This window comes from Salmo salar, chromosome 01 (genome assembly GCF_965601325.2).
Source record: "Salmo salar chromosome 01, fSalSal1, whole genome shotgun sequence".
Lineage (NCBI taxonomy): Eukaryota > Metazoa > Chordata > Actinopteri > Salmoniformes > Salmonidae > Salmo > Salmo salar.
This window is the reverse complement of record NC_138291.1, coordinates 99,796,018-99,816,826: the sequence shown is the minus strand read 5'-3', so window position 1 is coordinate 99,816,826 and position 20,809 is coordinate 99,796,018. Positions and strand designations below refer to the sequence as shown.

Genomic DNA, 20,809 nt, shown 5'->3' with positions numbered 1-20,809 from the left:
CCCTTGCTGGCTCTGCCTGGCCGGTTCGCCTCTCTCCACTGGGATTCTTTGCCTCTAACCCTATTACAAGGGCTGAGTCACTGGCTTACTGGTGCTCTTCCATGCCGTCCCTAGGAGGGGTGCGTCACTTGAGTGGGTTGAGTCACTGACGTGATCTTCCTGTCCGGGTTGGCGCCCCCCCTTGGGTTGTGCTGTGGCGGAGATCTTTGTGGGCTATACACGGCCTTGTCTCAGGATGGTAAGTTGGTGGTTGGAAATATCCCTCTAGTGGTGTGGGGGCTGTGCTTTGGCAAAGTGGGTGGGGTTATATCCTTCCTGTTTGGCCCTGTCCGGGGTTATCATCGGACGGGCCACAGTGTCTCCCGACCCCTCCTGTCTCAGCCTCCAGTATTTATGCTGCAGTAGTTTATGTGTCGGGGGGGCAAGGGTCAGTCTGTTATATCTGGAGTATTTCTCCTGTCTTATCCGGTGTCCTGTGTGAATTTAAGTATTCTCTCTTTCTTTCTTTCTTTCTTTCTTTCTTTCTTTCTTTCTTTCTTTCTTTCTTTCTTTCTTTCTTTCTTTCTTTCTTTCTTTCTTTCTTTCTTTCTTTCTTTCTTTCTTTTTTTCTTTCTTTCTTTCTTTCTTTCTTTCTTTCTTTCTTTCTTTCTTTCTTTCTTTCTTTCTTTCTTTCTCTCTCTCACTCAAAGGACCTGAGCCCTAGGACCATGCCTCAGGACTACCTGGCTTGATGACTCCTTGCTGTCCCCAGTCCACCTGGCTGTGCTGCGGCTCCAGTTTCAGCAGGAGCAGTAGAGAAACTCTGAATGATCGGCTATGCAAAGCCGTTGTTGCACCCTCGACAACCACTGTGATTATTAGTCTGCAGTTTCGGCATCTAATATAACTCTAGTGGAATATTTAACAGTGACCTCAACCTGGATACACACATCATAAACTACGGTCATAAAGCAGTGAGAGGGTAAACGTACCACTGCCATTTGTGTGAAGGAGCGCTTGACGTTGTTGGCTATGGCAATTCTGGTGGGACTCATGTCTCTGTAGGCCTGGACAAAGTTCTCCATTGACCTGCAAAAGAGCATCACATTACTTAACATCGCTGTACACTACTCTAGCTCTAACAACATCAGTACAAGAACAAAACTGAATAAAAACCGGTAGGACAGACGCACTGAATCAGTAGGACAGACGCACTGAATCAGTAGGACAGACGCACTGAATCAGTAGGACAGACACACTGAATCAGTAGGACAGACACACTGAAGACCCTCTATAGTACCTCTGCTTGTGCATCATGTTGACTGGCATGTTCTGACATGGGTGGCTTCTGCCCATGGAGTTCACCTGTAGTAGACAGTTTAACGGAGGATCTGGGGGCCACTGCAGGTTCTGATGTCCACCCATGGAGGACAGAGGTGTGCTGGCTGGGGCGTGGTAGGGGGGGATCTTTGTGGGGCCTGTGTATGGCAGAGTAGGCCTGGAGTCCATGGGGCTCATTTGGCTGTGGTTGGGGCCTCTCTTGTCTCCTGGGGCCCACTTGGCGGGCTGGTAGTGGTCAGACTGTGGGGATCTCAGGTTTTGGAAGAGGCTGGCGATGTTGCTGAAGCTATTCTGTGTGGTGAAGTGGCCCAGTGGGCCAGTGGCCCCCTCTGGGCCTCCAGGCGCCTCCTCAGGAATAATGGGATGGAGCTGGAAGTCCTCTCCATCCATGGGGATGTAGGGTGCCAGGTTCTCCAGGTCCAGATCACTCAGGGCCGACTAAGAGGGTCACATCACATTACATCACACAACCCCAAGAAAGCAACCATGACCAATTGTGTTAAATAAATGTCAATCTAGTATAATGTAAACCTTCCTCATCCACACTGATTCAGTAATGGGTCTGTGAAGTGCCAGTGAGACTGACCTGGGTGCTGCCAGGGCTCTTGGGCCCCTCTGTGTCGAGAGCAAAGAGCTTCTCAGTCAGCTCTACATTCAGGTCACTCTCTCTCTCGTTATGGTAATCCCCTGGGCTGCTGGGCTGTACCCACAGAGAGGAGAGAGAGAGAGAGAGAGAGAGAGAGAGAGAGAGAGAGAGAGAGAGAGAGAGAGAGAGAGAGAGAGAGAGAGAGAGAGAGAGAGAGAGAGAGAGAGAGAGAGGACAAAAGCTCCCTTGAGGCCTAAGTAACTAAGTGACCAGTGCTCATTCCAACCATCCACCCCTCTATTCTCCCGACCCTCTGCCCCCTGTCGCAAGCACCTGGGATCCATGCCCACTCCATAACACAGACACACCAGTGGACGCTGCTGTGGGGAGGACTGCTCATTATAATGGCTGGAACGGAGTAAATGGAATGGCATCAAACCATGTGTTTGATGTATTTGATGCCATCCACTGGTTCCGCTCCAGCCATTACCACGAGCCTGTCCTCCCCAATTAAGGTGCCACCAACCTCCTGTGACACACACACACAAACAAGTTTTGGGACACTGTAAAGTCCATGGAGAACAAGAGCACCTCCTCCCAGCTGCCCACTGCACTGAGGCTAGGCAACACGGTCACCACCGATAAATCCATGATAATCGAAAATTTCAATAAGCATTACTCTGCAAAACCTGCAAAACCTGGACCCATACAAATCAGCTGGGCTAGACAATCTGGACCCTCTCTTTCTAAAATTATCCGCCGCTATTGTTGCAACCCCTATTACCAGTCTGTTCAAACTCTTTCGTATCATCTGAGATCCCTAAAGATTGGAAAGCTGCCGCGGTCATCCCCCTCTTCAAAGGGGGTGACACTAAAAGCAAACTGATATAGACCTATATCCATCCTGCCCTGCCTTTCTAAAGTCTTTGAAAGTCAAGTTAACCTGTTGGGTCTAGGGGGCAGCATTTGCACGTCTGGATAAAAAAAATGTACCCGATTTAATCTGGTTACTAATCCTACCCAGTAACTAGAATATGCATATACTTATTATATATGGATAGAAAACACTCTAAAGTTTCCAAAACTGTTTGAATGGTGTCTGTGAGTATAACAGAACTCATTTGGCAGGCAAAACCCTGAGACATTTTCTGACAGGAAGTGGATACCTGATGTGTTGTATTGACTTTAAACCTATCCCATTGAAAAACACAGGGGTTTAGGAATATTTTGGCACTTCCTATTGCTTCCACTAGATGTCACCAGCCTTTACAAAGTGTTTTGAGTCTTCTGGAGGGAGATCTGACCGAACAAGAGCCATGGAACGTTGATGTCCCATTAGACACCTGGCACGCTAGTTCATGTTGGGTACCCTCGTTCCAATACGTTATAAAAGAGTATGCATTCGTCCACCTTGAATATTATTCATGTTCTGGTTAAAAAAGGCCCTAATGATTTATGCTATACAACGTTTGACATGTTTGAACGAACGGAAATATATTTTTTCCCCTCGTTCATGACGCGAAGTCCGGCTGGCTTACATCATGTGCTAACGAGACGGAGATTTTTGGACATAAATGATGAGCTTTTTTGAACAAAACTACATTCGTTATGGACCTGTGATACCTGGAAGTGACATCTGATGAAGAGAATCAAAGGTAATGGATTATTTACATAGTATTTTCGATTTTAGATCTCCCCAACATGACGTCTAGTCTGTATCGCAACGCGTATTTTTCTGGGCGCAGTGCTCAGATTATTGCAAAGTGTGATTTCCCAGTAAGGTTATTTTTAAATCTGGCAAGTTGATTGCGTTCAAGAGATGTAAATCTATAATTCTTTAAATGACAATATAATATTTTACCAATGTTTTCTAATTTTAATTATTTAATTTGTTACGCTGACTTGACTGCCGGTTATTGGAGGGAAACGATTTCCTCAACATCAATGCCATAGTAAAACGCTGTTTTTGGATATAAATATGAACTTGATAGAACTAAAAATGCATGCATTGTCTAACATAATGTCCTAGGAGTGTCATCTGATGGAGATTGTAAAAGGTTAGTGCATCATTTTAGCTGGTTTTATGGTTTTGGTGACCCTGTCTTTGACTTGACAAAACATTACACACAACTCTTGTAAATGTACTGTCCTAACATACTCTAAATTTATGCTTTCGCCGTAAAACCTTTTTGAAATCGTAAAACGTGGTTAGATTAAGGAGATGTTTATCTTTCAAATGGTGTAAAATAGTTGTATATTTGAAAAATTTGAATTTTGACATTTATTTGGATTCAAATTTGCCGCTCTTGAAATGCACCTGCTGTTGATGGAGTGCACCACGGGTGGCACGCTAGCGTCCCACCTAGCCCCAAGAGGTTAATAAACAGATCACTGACCATTTCGAATCCCACCATACCTTCTCCGCTGTGCAATCTTGTTTCCAAGCTGGTCATGGGTGCACCTCAGCCACGCTCAAGGTACTAAACGATATCATAACTGCCATCAATAAAAGACAGTACTGTGCAGTCGTCTTCATCGACCTGGCCAAGGCTTTCAACTCTGTCAATCACCGTATTCTTATCGGCAGACTCAATAGCCTTGGTTTCTCAAATGACTGCCTCACCTGGTTCACCAACTACTTCGCAGACAGAGTTCAGTGTGTCAAATCGGAGGGCCTGTTGTCCGGACCTCTGGCAGTCTATGGGGGTACCACAGGGTTCAATTCTCGGGCCGACTCTTTTCTCTGTATATATCAATGATGTCGCTCTTGCTGCGGGTGATTCCCTGATCCACCTCTACACAGACGACACCATTCTGTATAAATCTGGCCCTTCTTTGAACACTGTGTTAACTAACCTCCAACCGAGCTTCAATGCCATACAACACTCCTTCCGTGGCCTCCAACTGCTCTTAAACGCTAGCAAAACCAAATGCATGCTTTTCAACCGTTCGCTGCCCGCAGCCGCCCGCCTGACTAGCATCACTACTCTGGACGGTTCTGACCTAGAATACGTGGACAACTTCAAATGCCTAGGTGTCTGGCTAGACTGTAAACTCTCCTTCCAGACTCATATCAAACATCTCCAATCCAAAATCAAATCTAGAATCGGCTTTCTATTTCGCAACAAAGCCTCCTTCACTCACGTCGCCAAACTTACCCTATTAAAACTGACTATCCTACCGATCCTTGACTTCGGCGATGTCATCAACAAAATAGCTTCCAATACTCTACTCAGCAAATTGGATGTAGTCTATTACAGTACCATCCGTTTTGTTACCAAAGCGCCTTATGCGACCTGTATGCTCTAGTCAGCTGGCCCTCTCTATATATTCGTCGCCAGACCCACTGGCTCCAGGTCATCTATAAGTCTATGCTAGGTAAAGCTCCGCCTTATCTCAGCTCACTGCTCATGATAACAACACCCACCCGTAGCACGCGCTCCAGCAGGTATATCTCACTGGTCATCCCCAAAGCCAACACATGCTTTGGTCGCCTTTCCTTCCAGTTCTCTGCTGCCAGTGACTGGAACGAATTGCAAAAATCACTGAAGCTCGAGACTTACATTTCCCTCACTAACTTTAAACATCAGCTATCTGAGCAGCTAACCGATCGCTGCAGCTGTACATAGTCCATCTGTAAATAGCCCATCCAATCTACCTACCTCATCCCCATATTGTTTTTATTTACTTTGCTGCTCTTTTGCACACCAGGATCACTACTTACACACCATCATCTGCTCATCTATCACTCCAGTGTTAATCTGCTAAATTGTAATTACTTTGCTACTATGGCCTTTTTATTGCCTTACCTCCTCATGCCATTTGCACACATTGTATTGTGTTATTGACTGTACGCTTGTTTATTCCATGTGTAACTCTGTGTTGTTGTTTTTGTCACACTGCTTTGCTTTATCTTGGCCCGGTCACAGTTGTAAATGAGAACTTGTTCCCAACTAGCTTACCTGGTTAAATAAAGGTGAAATAAAAAATAAAAACACAAACACATGTGCCCACACAAACAAGTATACACATCGTGACACATGCACACACGCACAAACAAATGCACACATCGTGACACACATGCAGGATCACACACACGTAGGCTACGCAGGCACGAACACACACACAAACACATACACACACACACACATGCAAGTGGAAGAAAAGCTAGTAAAACAGGCTTGTGGTAGAAGACGTGGTGAACAAGACAATAGATGATAGGAGAATTCTGGAAGAGTTCTAGGAGAGTTCTAGGAGAGTTCAAGGAGAGTTCAAGGAGAGTTCAAGGAGAGTTCTAGAAGAGTTCTAGAAGAGTTCTAGAAGAGTTCTTGAAGAGTTCTTGAAGAGTTCTATGAGAGTTCTAGAAGGACACCAGGGGCAGTAGTAGCTACATACCGTGGAATAACTGCTCAGGCTAGGGGGGGCAGTGCTGGGGGTGGCGCTGCCCGGTGTGGGGTTCTGGGGTACCGAGAAAGTGGCAGCCATTTGTTTGGACATGTCTCCTGCTGGGCAGGAGTGGGGATCACTATCCCAGCCCTGAGGGGCCGGGGGTGGCATGGGAGATATCTTGGATTTTCCAGGAGGATGAGGCTCCTCAAATGGTGGCCTTCCTGTAGGACACAACCATATAAACAGTAAATGGTTAGCATTCCTGTTTTCAAAGAAGTTATAGTATTATCTTAGACTACAGATGGTGTAATCTCGTCCACAAGCCAGCTCTCTTTCTGTCAAACTGTCTGGTTTCACAGCACCTCAGAATGGGACTTGACTGGAAGTCTATGGCAGGAGATGACGAAACCTGTTGGTTTTAATTGGCTAATCTCTCAGTCCATCACCATCTAGCATAACCCTTAAAACCTCCCCCAACATTGTGGACTTCAAATCCCAAGTGATTTAAACAAGGAAGTGAGTTCAGAAAATCTAAAAGTACGCATCTTAGAAATAGTTTTCACATATAAACTTTATATGCCCAAACTCAGATTCAATTGGGCTTCCCAAAACCAATATGGTCAATGTCCTAGATTTTTTTTTTTGTTGCCAATTGTCGCCATTTTTCTAAGTCCCATCTAATACAGCTGTAGTAGGCTTGCTCCCTCTCCCACCTCGATTTCAACCACATCAAGTCCAAGTTTGTTGCACAGTTATCAGGCTCTATGCACCATCAATTGGAGCCTTGGGATGACATTAGAGATGATGCAGGTATAAGTGCATGGCTTTGGGGAGATGGACAGTAATGGGATGATACGGGGTATGGTTAAGGAGAGATCTAAAGTAGAATGGGAGATATTGGGGGGGATTCTGACCAAAGTCGAGGGTGATGATGGCATCTCCAGGTGTGGGGGCCAGTTGAGCAAGGTCCTCTGGCTCCTCTTTCAGTTTGGTGAACAGGATCTCCATGGGCTCTACGGCCACCGTAGCACCACTCTGGCTGAAGAAGCTGTTCATGTGGTGTGGCTTAAACAGGGACTCAGTCTGGTCCATGGAGAAGATCATGGACTTGTTCTCCACGTCACTGAAAACCCACAGAGAGACAGAGGGATACCTCAGGGATGTGTTATGTTACCTACTACGATCCCTACGACCCCTTCTGTCTCAGCCTCCAGTATTTATGCTGCAGTAGTTTATGTGTCGGGGGGCTAGGGTCAGTCTGTTATATCTGGAGTATTTGTCATGACTTATACGGTGTCTTGTGTGAATTTAAGTATGCTCTCTCTAATTCTTTATTTCTCCCTCTCGGAGGACCTGAGCCCTAGGACCACGCCTCAGGACTACCTGGCCTGATGACTCCTTGCTGTCCCCAGTCCACCTGGCTGTGCTGCGGCTATGGAACCCTGACCTGTTCACCGGACGTGCTACCTGTCCCAGACCTGCTGTTTTCAACTCTCTAGAGACAGCAGGAGCAGTAGAGATACTCTGAATGATCGGCTATGAAAAGCCAACTGACATTTACTCCTGAGGTGCTGACCTGTTGCACCCTCGACAACCACTGTGATTATTATTATTTGACCATGCTGGTTATCTATGAACATTTGAAAATCTTGGCCATGTTCTGTTATAATCTCCACCCAGCACAGCCAGAAGAGGACTGGCCACCCCTCATAGCCTGCTTTCTCTCTAGGTTTCTTCTTAGGTTTTGGCCTTTCTAGGGAGTTTTTCCTAACCACCGTGCTTCTACACCTGCATTGCTTGCTGTTTGGGGTTTTAGGCTGGGTTTCTGTACAGCACTTTGAGATATCAGCTTATGTAAGAAGGGCTTTATAAATACATTTGATTTGATTTACTAACAGATTAAGCTACTGTTCTACTGCAATACATTTGAAACAGCAGCCTTCCACAATCACTTCCTCCCCCCAATGTTGGACAATATGGGCCAGTTTCCTGGACACAGGTTAAACCTTGTCCTGGACATCCTGGAGTAGGGTTAATCGGGGTATGTCCCCCTCTGCCTCCCCACCCAAACCTCTGACCCCCAACCCTTGACCCCTGACCTGAGACCGGTGACCCTACCTGAGGACATAGTTGACACAGACAATGGACTGCGGCTGGGAATTCCGGCTGTTGTAGATGACTGTGCCCTGGGTCTTCACCCACACGTAGCCTCCATGTTTGGCCAGCATACGATACTGTCCACTCACTGCCTGGCCTTTACTGCACACTGTACAAAGATGTAGAGAGATTTTTTTAAATACGTTTTTTATTTAAACTTTATTTAACTAGGCAAGTCAGTTAAGAACAAATTCTTATTTACAATGACGGCCTACCGGGGAACAGTGGGTTATTAACTGCCTTGTTCAGGGGAAAAACAACCGATTGAACCTAGAGATGGATAGATGGATAGAAAGTATAATTCAAGCTGGATGGAGGTGAACAGAAGAGGAACTCAGAGAGCAAGCAGCAGAGTGAAGAGGAGAGAGGTTCAGGTCAGGGTAAGACTAAGATAGAGGGTGAAGAGGAGAGAGGTTCAGGTCAGGGTAAGACTAAGATAGAGGGTGAAGAGGAGAGAGGTTCAGGTCAGGGTAAGACTAAGATAGAGGGTGAAGAGAAGTTCAGGTCAGGGTAAGACTAAGATAGAGGGTGAAGAGGAGAGAAGTTCAGGTCAGGGTAAGACTAAGATAGAGGGTGAAGAGGAGAAAGTTTTAGGGGTGAGGAGAGAATGAGAGATAGAGAAGTACTGTATCAGGGTAGAGAAGAAGAGGAGTTGGCTCAAGTCCATGGCTGGCTTGTAAAAGGAGCAGGCCCAAGGTCATAGGGGTCATCCCAGGGCTGGTTTGTGAGAGGAGCAGGCCCGGGGTCGTAGGGTTCATCCCAGAGCTTGCTTGTGAAAGGAGCAGGCCTGGGGTAGTAGGTTCATCCCAGGGCTGGCTTGTGAAAGGAGCAGGCCTGGGTCGTAAGGCTGGATAAGAGTGAGTAAACACAGACCAGGGCTGCTCCAGGCCAGTCTCGTTGCCGTAGAGACCCCAGCTGGCCACTTAGAGATCCCACCTGCCCAGTGTATTCAGTCTGCCTGGGCTAACCACACCACTGATTGATTGATGCCATTTTCACAGACTGCGACAAGGAGCCTGGAGCTCAGTTGATGGATTGAGAGGAAAGGAGAACTAGACTCATAAAGGAGTCGAGCTGCTAGTACTAGCATTTACATGCACAGTCACACGCACACACAGACACAGACACACACACCACTCCCACCACCACCACAGAAGCCCACAGTGCAACACAATCCAGACCCACACTTCTGCTACTACAGAGAGAGGCTTTAATGATGTGTAAATGTCACTGGGGGACAGAAGCCATCTCACCGGAGGGCCTCATTACAGGGGCAATGTGGGACACCTGGTCCCCTGTCACTACAGACGCCCTGCGTTCCTCTTATCTCCCCAGTCACTACAGACGCCCTGCGTTCCTCTTATCTCCCCAGTCACAGGTCAGCCTTAATGGGATTGAAGACATCTTAATACAGGCCCAGGTCCACAGAGCCATGATAATGAAATAAGGCCTGTTTTGAATTATATTCAGAACTCACATCTGAAATGTAATTTTGCTGACAGAGTGGCCTGGTGGGGTTTAGATGTGATGTGAGGGTGTTGTGTGTGAGGGGGGTTGGGGGCTGATGTGAGGGTACTGTGTGTGAGGGGGGATGGGGGCTGATGTGAGGGTACTGTGTGTGAGGGGGGATGGGGGCTGATGTGATATGAGGGTATTGTGTGTGAGGGGGTCTGGGGGCTGATGTGTGGGTATTGTGTGTGAGGGGGAGCTGGGGGCTGACGTGATGTGATGTGAGGGTATTGTGTGTGAGGGGGTCTGGGGGCTGATGTGTGGGTATTGTGTCTGGGGGGAGCTGGGGGCTGACGTAATGTGATGTGAGGGTATTGTGTGTGAGGGGGTCTGGGGGCTGATGTGTGGGTATTGTGTGTGAGGGGGAGCTGGGGGCTGACGTGATGTGATGTGAGGGTATTGTGTGTGAGGGGGTCTGGGGGATGGTGTGAAGGTATTGTGTGTGAGGGGGACTAGGGGCTGATGTGATGTTAGGGTATGGTGTCTGAGGGGGGTCTGGGGGCTGATGTGATGTGAAGTTATTGTGTGTGAGGTGGGCTGGGGACTGATGTGATGTGAGGGTATTGTGTGTGAGGGGAGTTAGGGGCTGATGTGACGTGAGGGTTTTGTGTGTGTGAGGGGATCTGGGGGCTGATTCAATGTGAGGGTATGGTGTGTGAGCGGAGCTGGGAGCTGAACATTGCCTGTGGTGTTCTTTGTGTTACAGAAGCTGGTGGACGTCAGCATGGATTGTTTCATCTCTGGGCTGGTAAAAGCAATAACCATACACAAAACAGAGAAGGAGAACAGGGACAGAGGGAGGGAGAGGTGGACAGAAAGGAAATCAAGGTAACAGGATGGAAACTACAGGTGTTTGACTAGGGCCTGCTACAGTAGCACAAACATAAACTACAGGTGTTTGAATAGGGCCTGCTACAGTAGCACAAACATAAACTACAGGTGTTTGAATAGGGCCTGCTACAGTAGCACAAACATAAACTACAGGTGTTTGAATAGGGCCTGCTACAGTAGCACAAACATAAACTACAGGTGTTTGACTAGGGCCTGCTACAGTAACACAAACATAAACTACAGGTGTTCGACTAGGGCCTGCTACAGTAGCACAAACATAAACTACAGGTGTTTGACTAGGGCCTGCTACAGTAGCACAAACATAAACTACAGGTGTTTGACTAGGGCCTGCTACGGTAACACAAACATAAACTACAGGTGTTTGACTAGGGCCTGCTACAGTAACACAAACATAAAAACCCATCTACATTTTCAGTCTGCTTCTTCTGTGTTTCATTTAACCAAACAATCTACTAGGAAGTGGGTTCACAGTTTTAATAGTTTGCAGAGAAAGGGAAGTACTGGTGTACAGACTGCATTGTCTTGTACTCTCACACACCAGCATGGTTACTGTAAAGCATTGTCTTGTTCTTTCACACACCAGCATGGTTACTGTAAAGCATTGTCCTGTTCTCTCACACACCAGCACAGTTACTGTAAAGCATTGTCTTGTTCTCTCACACACCAGCACGGTTACTGTAAAGCATTGTCTTGTTCTCTCACACACCAGCATGGTTACTGTAAAGCATTGTCTTGTTCTCTCACACCAGCACGGTTACTGTAAAGCATTGTCTTGTTCTCTCACAAACCAGCATGGTTACTGTAAAGCATTGTCTTGTTCTCTCACACACCTGCACGGTTACTGTAAAGCATTGTCTTGTTCTTTCACACACCAGCATGGTTACTGTAAAGCATTGTCTTGTTCTCTCACACACCAGCACGGTTACTGTAAAGCATTGTCTTGTTCTTTCACACACCCGCACGGTTACTGTAAAGCATTGTCTTGTTCTTTCACACACCAGCACGGTTACTGTAAAGCATTGTCTTGTTCTCTCACACACCAGCACGGTTACTGTAAAGCATTGTCTTGTTCTTTCACACACCAGCACGGTTACTGTAAAGCATTGTCTTGTTCTTTCACACACCAGCACGGTTACTGTAAAGCATTGTCTTGTTCTTTCACACACCAGCATGGTTACTGTAAAGCATTGTCTTGTTCTTTCACACACCAGCACGGTTACTGTAAAGCATTGTCTTGTTCTCTCACACACCAGCACGGTTACTGTAAAGCATTGTCTTGTTCTTTCACACACCCGCACGGTTACTGTAAAGCATTGTCTTGTTCTTTCACACACCAGCACGGTTACTGTAAAGCATTGTCTTGTTCTCTCACACACCAGCACGGTTACTGTAAAGCATTGTCTTGTTCTCTCACACACCAGCATGGTTACTGTAAAGCAGAAGATGAGATATAAGTTCCTCATCAGATGGTTAAGACATTCCCAAACACTTCACAATCATTCTATCTGTTGATAGGCCTTAAGGCAAGAGGAAGAAGTCCCTTTGTCAGCACCGGGGTTGCAGTGTAGTCAGTCTTAGTGTAGACACTCACGGTTCTGGTGGCTCTTGGTGACACTGTCAGAATCGAGGGCGTGGTACAACTCATAGACAGAGCAGCCCAGCAGGTCTTCAGGACTGTAGCCCATCAGCTCAGTGACTCTGCAATACACAGAAATACAGCCAACCGTTAACTCAGCCAACACCACTTTTCTATGACACACACACACACACACACACACACACACACACACACACACACACACACACACACACACACACACACACACACCTCTACCACAGCCTCTCTCCTCTACCACAGCCTCTCTCCTCTACCACAGCCTCTCTCCTCTACCACAGCCTCTCTCCTCTACCAGTCTCTCTCCTCTACCACAGCCTCTCCTCTACCACAGCCTCTCCTCTCTCCTCTACCACAGTCTCTCCTCTCTCTCTTCTGCCACAGTCTCTCCTCTACCACAGCCTCTCCTCTCCCTCTCTCCTCTACCCCAGTCTCTCCTATACCACAGTCTCTCCTCTACAACAGTCTTTCCTCTCCCTCTCTCCTCTACCAGTCTCTCCTCTCCCTCTACCACAGTCTCTCTACCACAACAATAGTAAGGATCAGATAGGTAGGTAATAGTCAACAGGCATGGGACTCCTAGAGCAAAACCCACTGGGCACACACTGATTGCATCAAAGTTGCTTCCACGTCTTTTCAATGGAATTCCATTGAACCAACGTGTAATAAATGTTGAATTGATGTCTACCTGCCAGCCAGCCAATCTGCCAGCCAGCCAGCCAGCCAGCCAACCGTCTAGCCAGCCAACCAGCCAGCCAGCCAGCCAGCCAGCCAACGTACCAGCCAGCCAGCCAGCCAGCCATCCTGCCTGCCAGCCAGTCAGAAAACCTGCCTGCCAGCAAACCTGCCTGCCAGCAAACCTGCCAGCCAGCAAACCTGCCAGCCAGCAAACCTGCCAGCCAGCAAACCTGCCAGCCAGCCAGTCAACCTGCAGCCAGACAGACTGGAGCACAAATAAGTTCTTTCTCACTGCTTTACACCCACACAACGGTTGTGTTGTTTATGTGATTGAGTGATTTGGGTTTCAATGTGTTTTTATCTCTGAGTGATGTGTTTTTACATCTGAGTGATGTGGGTTTCAATGTATTTTTACCTCTGAGTGATGTGGATTTGGGTGTTAAGTACAGTAGAGAGCTCTAAACTCTCCCAATGGTGCCTGCATAATCTTCAAACAGATGAATAGGGATTTTTTTTGTTTTTACAAGTCAAGGCTCTGCAAACCTGGGCTGTTAGTTAATCCCAACTAAAGCACCACTGCTGAAATATAGTTAGGTAACTCAACCTTGAGTAAGAAAAACAGCTGGTGGACCTCAATCATAGGTACTTAATATAAAATCATAGACATTTCTTAAAAAGTTAAAACAACGATGTAGACCCTAGATTAACACATAGTTTCCATATTGAAAAAGCAGTAATAATGATAATTGCAAGCTTATGGGCCAAGTAGCCTCAATCAAAGTAGCTTCAATCATTAAACTTTTTTCTTATCCTTGCAGGTGCAACGGTTCAAAATCTGTTGAGACCCGAGCAAGACGGAAAGTTAAATTGAAGTTTAAACCAACATTACATAAACATTTCTGAGTTCCTTCTCTTCTTTCCAGCATTTCTCCTCTCCTCACGGGCGGTCCAAGAGCAACCTGTGCTGTGCCAGTTGGGAACATCAACCATGACCACTAATGAGCATAATGACGTACGCAAGGCATCATGGGCTGTCGCCTCATTTGCGTAATTGGAGTTGATTTGCGCAAGGATTAAATAAATACAACATTTGAGAAAAGTAAAAAGGGGCCTCTGTTTCACAGGAAGGTACACGCTGTTCTCAGAAGGAATCTTTTGTCTTTGCATGAGCGCTTGATCAGATTACAGCCGAACCCGACCGGTGTGGTTTTTAGCACTAGCAGCTAGGAGGATGGAATGTTTTTCTCTACCGGTGAGACATTGGCTCTAAGATGGCTGCCGTGTTTGTGACGCAGTTGGCCCAGAGGGGACAGCAGACACACCTAACGGGGACATCGATCATCACAGGGACATGATGGTAGGACTTGGACTTGTCACTATTGTCACAGTTGTCATGGTGACATGCTGCTTTGGTTGCAGTGGTGATGGGTGCATAACGCTCTCTTTGTGTGAAGTGCCCAGAGAACATGTTTTGGGTAACCTCTGGTGCTCTTTGATGATGTCGTGCGATGCAAGTCATTCTTGATATTTTTTTCTCTCTGGTCCTGCCAAACCAAACTGGTTCAGTCAGCAGATCATTATCCCGGCTTGTTTGCATGCTTGTGTGTGTATGTTTGTGTAATTTGTCGTTCAGTGACAGCACTTGATTTGGGGTTTTACCAGCCTGCTGCTGCTTACGATTTACAATATAAATGTGTGTCTGAGTCTGATCATATATGTCTGTATGAGAAGGTACTTTATGAATGAATATGTACAGTTGAAGTCAGAAGTCTACATACACTTAGGTTGGAGTCATGAAAACTCATTTTTCAACCACTCCACACATTTCTTGTTAAAACGAACTATAGTTTTAGCAAGTCAGTTAGAACATCTACTTTGTGCATGACACAAGTAATATTTCCAAAAATTGTTTACAGACACATTATTTCACTTATAACCCAACGTATCACAATTCCAGTGGGTCAGAAGTTTAACATACACTTAGTTGACTGTGCCTTTAAACAGCTTGGAAAATTCCAGAAAATTATGTCATGGCTTTAGAAGCTTCTGATAGGCTAATTGACATCATTTGAGTCAATTGGAGGTGTACCTGTGGATGTATTTTAAGAGCTACCTTCAAACTCAGTGCCTCTTTGCTTGACATTATGGGAAAATGAAAATAAATCAGCCAACGCCTCAGAAAAAAAATTGTAGACCTCCACAAGTCTGGTTCATCCTTGGGATCAATTTCCAAATGCCTGAAGGTACCATGTTCATCTATACAAACAACAGTACGCAAGTATAAACACCAGGGGACCACGCAGCCGTCATACCGCTCAGGAAGGAGACGCATTCTGTCTCCTAGAGATGAACGTACATTAGTGCGAAAAGTGCAAATCAATCCCAGAACAACAGCAAAGGACCTTGTGAAGATGCTGAAGGAAACAGGTACAAAAGTATCTATATCCACAGTAAAATGAGTCCTATATCGACATAACCTGAAAGGCCACTCAGCAAGGAAGAAGCCACTGCTCCAAAACCGCCATAAAAAAGCCAGACTATGGTGTGTAACTGGACATGGGGACAAAGATCGTACTTTTTGGAGAAATGTCCTCTGGTCTGATGAAACAAAAATAAAACTGCTTGGCCATAATGACCATCGTTAAATTTGGAGGAAAAAGGGGGAGGCTTGCAAGCCTAAGAATACCATCCCAACTGTGAAGCACGGGGCTGGCACCATCATGTTGTGGGGGTGCTTTGCTGCAGGAGGGACTGGTGCACTTCACAAAATAGATGGCATCATGAGGCAGGAAAAATATGTGGATATTTAAAGCAACATCTCAAGACATCAGTCAGGAAGTTAAAGCTTGGTCGCAAATGGGTCTTCCAAATGGACAATGACCCCAAGTGTAGAAATAAAAGCTGAAATAAATAATTCTCTCTACTATTATTCTGACATTTCACATTCTTAAAATAAAGTGGTGATCCTAACTGACCTAAGACAGGGAATTTCTCCTCTGATTAAATGTCAGGAATTGTGAAAAACTGAGTTTAAATGTATTTGGCTAAGGTTTATGTACACTTCCGATTTCAACTGTATATGAGGATGTTACTATGCATATACAGTATAGAGAGGGATTGTATGCCTATGTGTGAGTATGTGAGATGGTTTCTGTGTGTGTGTTCCCTGCTGTTACTGTACTGTAAGCTAACTTCCCGTCCCTTCTGCCAGTGTGTGTGTGTGTGTGTGTGTGTCTGCGAGTGTGCATGTGTGTGTGTGAGTATGCGAGACTGTTTGTGTGTGTTACGTGTCGTTACAGTCCTGTAGGTGAGCTGTGTGTCCCTGCTGTGAGTGTGTGTTAGTGTGTGTGTATTTATCTGACAGCGTGTGTTACCTGTCGTCGCAGTAGGTGAACTTCATGTCCATGCTGTGACGGCTCAGGAAGGTCTTGCTGTCCAGGGGCGTGTCGATGTTGGAGGGGTGGGGGATGGGCTCACACATCATCAGCAGGCAGGTGAGAGGAGGCTCCTTGAACCCACACAGCCCACGAGGGGCGCAGCTGTTGTACACCTTGAGGTGGCCCGTGCAGTGCAGAACCTAAGAAAGCAGGAGACACTTATATGAACAATATTTGATATAAGAACTGTAACATCTGATATCATCTCAATGATGCAGTACAGTCCTATTCTGAATAAACAATGCAAAACAGAATTTACAATCAATAGTAAACAAGCCAAAAGTGGATTATTCATGAGTAGTGATGGCAGTGATCTTGGCATCTTCTGTTAGTTCCATGGACTCACCTTCCAGCTGGCTGATTTCAGGTTGACAGTGCGTCCACGGTTTGTCACTGTGCACTTCATCCTCATGAAGAAGTCTCTCTCAGTGCTGAATGCTTTCCCCTTTGTCCCAGTGCCTGTGAACAAACATACACAGATATTTTTCACCTTCATTTTCCAATCACATGCTTGCGATATCACAGTTTTTGTGTGAGGTCAAGGTTTCAGTTTCAAACACTCCTCTCTGTCCCACGAACGTGCATGCAAGCATGCAAGCACACATAAAGGACTCTGCCCCATGTTTCTGACATATCTGGAGCAGCAACTCAGTCCAAAAGGGCTGATTTTAAAGCTGTCAGTGGTGACATCATCACTACACATTCCGACTCCTTTTTTAACACTCCTTGATATTGCATTTGCATTTTTGTTTTTGTGTGTTGCACTTACATTCAGTAGCGTCTGAATAACATGATTATGAAGGCATACATGTATGAAAGTTTGTATACTTATTTAAAATGTATATAGTTCTGTCCTGATGTTCTTGTCTGTTAATGTTCTGTATTATGTCATGTTTTAGGTTGTGTGGACCCCAGGAAGAGCAGCTGCTGCTTCAGCACTAACTAATGGGGATCCTAATAAACGCGTAAATACTAAATTCACCACAGTCTGCAGCTAAGCCATTACATCACAAGGTGAGAGTTCAGCCCTCAGACATTGGCCGCTAGCCGTGGAGCAAGACAGAGCATTATGGGTCCAGCTGATAAGGAGTGTTAAAGGGGGGCCCCATGACGGGGGTGGCGCCAGGGAAAGGTCTGGCATGGCTGGCAGTACGTGTGGACACAACAGCAGCGCCCGCACTTCCACCAACCTTACCATCCTCCTTTGGTCCCCCATGCCGCCCACCCCTTTATCAACAGTCCCAGGAAGGGGCCTGAGGAGTAGGGCTACTAGGCTCCTGGTCTGACCACTTTGGTGTGGCCCGCCCTGGAACGAGAGAAATGGATTCAAATTGCAACAAAAACAGAACACTGGGGAGATTAGAGGACAACTGGGGAGATTAGAGGACAACTGGGGAGATTAGAGGACAACTGGGGAGATTAGAGGACAACTGGGGAGATTAGAGGACAACTGGGGAGATTAGAGGACAACTGGGGAAATTAGAGGACAACTGGGTAGAGAGAAGCATGGAAAGAGTCAGTGTGTCTAGAATGTTATTTTTACCATCATTATCTTCTCATAGCATAGCACAGAAGCCATGGCCGTGGAAGCTGTTCATTTAGTGTTATTACATCATTATATAGCTGTTATCTTAGTGTCATTATGTCATAGCTGTTCATGTAGTGTTATTATCTCATTATATAGCTGTTCATGTAGTGTTATTATCTCATTATATAGCTGTTCATTTAGTGTTATTACATCATTATATAGCTGTTCATTTAGTGTTATTACGTCATTATATAGCTGTTCATTTAGTGTAATTACGTCATTATATAGCTGTTCATTTAGTGTTATTACGGCCTTACGTCATTTTATAACTGTTTATTGTCCAATGACAAGTGTTCAGCGGGTAGTGGAGAAGTGTTTAGAGCCTGGAACTTGAAGTTATGTTAATTATTCGTTGTGTGTGCAATTTTACAACTTCTACTTAACGCATTAGGACTTTCAGATACTTATCTATTTTTCGACAGGGAGTCTCTCTCTCTCTCTCTCTCTCTCTCTCTCTCTCTCTCTCTCTCTCTCTCTCTCTCTCTCTCTCTCTCTCTCTCTCTCTCTCTCTCACATATATATATATATATACACATCAATATACACAATATATATATAAAGTACCAGTCAAAAGTTTGGACACACCTACTCATTCAAGGGTTTTCTTTATTTTACTATTTTCTACATTGTAGAATAATAGTGAAGACATCAAAACTATGAAATACACATGGGATCATGTAGTAACCAAAAAACTGTTAAACAAATCAAAATATCTTTTATACTTGAGATTCTTCAAAGTAGTCACCCTTTGCCTTGAAGACAGCCCTAACCTTATTTACATAAGTATTCAGACCCTTTGCTATGACACTCGAAATTGAGCTCAAGTGTAACATGTTTCCATTGATCATCCTTGAGATGATTGGAATCCACCTGTGGTAAATGAAATTGATTGGACATGATTTGGAAAGGCACACACCTATCTAAATAAGGTCCCACTGTTGACAGTGCATGTCAGAGCAAAAACCAAGCCATGAGGTCGAAGGAATTGTCCGTAGAGCTCGGAGACAGGATTGTGTCGAGGTACAGATCTGGGAAGGGTACCAAAAATATTATGCAGCGTTGAAGGTCCCTAAGAACACAATGGGCTCAATCATTCTTAAATGGAAGAAGTTTGGAACCACCAAGACTCTTCCTAGAGCTGGCCGCCCGACCAAACTGAGCAATCGGAGGAGAAGGGCCTTAGTCAAGGGGGTGACCAAGAACCCGATGGTCACTCTGACAGAACTCTAGACTTCCTCTGTGGAGATGGGAGAACCTTCCAGAAGGACAACCGTCTCTGTAGCACTCCACCAATCAGGCCTTTATGGCAGAGTGGCCAGACGGAAGCGACTCCTCAGTAAAAGGGACATGACAGCCCGCTTGGAGTTTGCCAAAAGGCAACTAAACACTCTCAGACCATGAGAAACAAGATTCTCTGATCTGACGAAACCAAGATTGAACTTGTTAGCCTGAATGCCAAACGTCACGTGGCAGCATCATGCTGTGGGGATGTTTTTCAGCGGCAGGGACTGGGAGACTAGTCAGGATCGAGGCAAAGAAGAACGGAGCAAAGTACAGCGAGATCCTTGATTGAAACCTGCTCCAGAGCGCTCAGATCCTCAGACTGGGGCGATGGTTCCTCTTCCAACAGGACAATGACCCTAAGTACACAGCCATGACAATGCAGGAGTGGCTTCAGGACAAGTCTCTGAATGTCCTTGAGCCCAGACTTGAACCCAATCTAATATCTCTGGAGAGACCTGAAAATAACTGTGCAGCAATTCTCGCCATCCAACCTGACAAAGCTTGAGAGGATCTGCAGAGAAGAATGGGAGAAACTCCCCAAATACAGGAGTGTCAAGCTTGTAGCGTCATACCCAAGAAGACTCGAGGCTGTAATCGCTGCCAAAGGTTCTTCAACAAAGTACTGAGTAAAGGGTCTGAATACTTACTATGTAAATGTGATATTACAGTGTAGGTTTTTATAAATAGAATAAAATAAAATAAAACCGTTTTTGCTTTGTCATTATAGGGCATTGTGTGTATATTGATGAGTAAAAAAAACTATTTGATACATTTTAGAATAAGAATGTAACCTTACAAAATGCGGAAAAAGTCAAGGGGTCTGAATATTTTCCAAAGGCACTGTATATATTATACTATAGAAAACTCCATGTGCAGAGCGTGTGTGTATCTAATTCAGTGTGTCCACCCAAAGACAGTATGACCTTCCTGCCTATCTCAGAGACACACACTGCTGTGCTCCTCTCTTCTCTCTTAATATTATCGAACCCCGACCCTAACTCTAACACAGAGAGACACTGTGCTGTGCTCCTCTCTCTTATTATTAGTATCTAACACTAATCCTAACCTTAACCCTAACTCTTTCACAGGAACAGAGAGAATAATTACCGGTTTTCAGACTGAGGTTCTCGCGAATCTCGTCATGGTCGCAGGGGTGGGTGAAGTCAAAGATGCTTTGTCCGGTCAACTCCACCTGTAGAGACACACATATGGTGTCACGTCAGCAAGAACACAGACAGGGCCAACCCTTTGTTACATTGTGGTAACACCACTTCAGCCAAACCAAAGAGACAAGTAACACCTGCATTCAGTCACAGTAAAGAGGTTATGAAGACTGTTGCTCTCTGAGAGCCTTGGTTATCAGAGAGACCAGCAGTGAGAAATATAGTAGACAA

The 20,809-nt window shown here is 45.5% G+C and overlaps 1 protein-coding gene across 5 annotated transcripts in view; it reads right to left on the bottom strand.

The window, feature by feature from the left end:
• LOC106611028 (endothelial PAS domain-containing protein 1) overlaps window positions 1–20,809 on the bottom strand; it is a 95,914-nt gene that overhangs the window by 13,242 nt on the left and 61,863 nt on the right. For all 5 annotated transcript variants that reach the window (XM_014210868.3, XM_014210877.3, XM_014210850.3 and 2 more), the window contains 10 exons: window positions 20,523–20,607; window positions 16,890–17,002; window positions 16,481–16,683; window positions 12,405–12,511; window positions 8,414–8,561; window positions 7,210–7,418; window positions 6,302–6,516; window positions 1,907–2,020; window positions 1,280–1,758; window positions 972–1,068 (listed from right to left, as the gene is read on the bottom strand). In XM_014210868.3, the coding sequence (XP_014066343.2) occupies window positions 972–1,068; window positions 1,280–1,758; window positions 1,907–2,020; window positions 6,302–6,516; window positions 7,210–7,418; window positions 8,414–8,561; window positions 12,405–12,511; window positions 16,481–16,683; window positions 16,890–17,002; window positions 20,523–20,607 (1,770 nt within the window). The remainder of the gene's footprint in view (window positions 1–971; window positions 1,069–1,279; window positions 1,759–1,906; window positions 2,021–6,301; window positions 6,517–7,209; window positions 7,419–8,413; window positions 8,562–12,404; window positions 12,512–16,480; window positions 16,684–16,889; window positions 17,003–20,522; window positions 20,608–20,809) is intronic.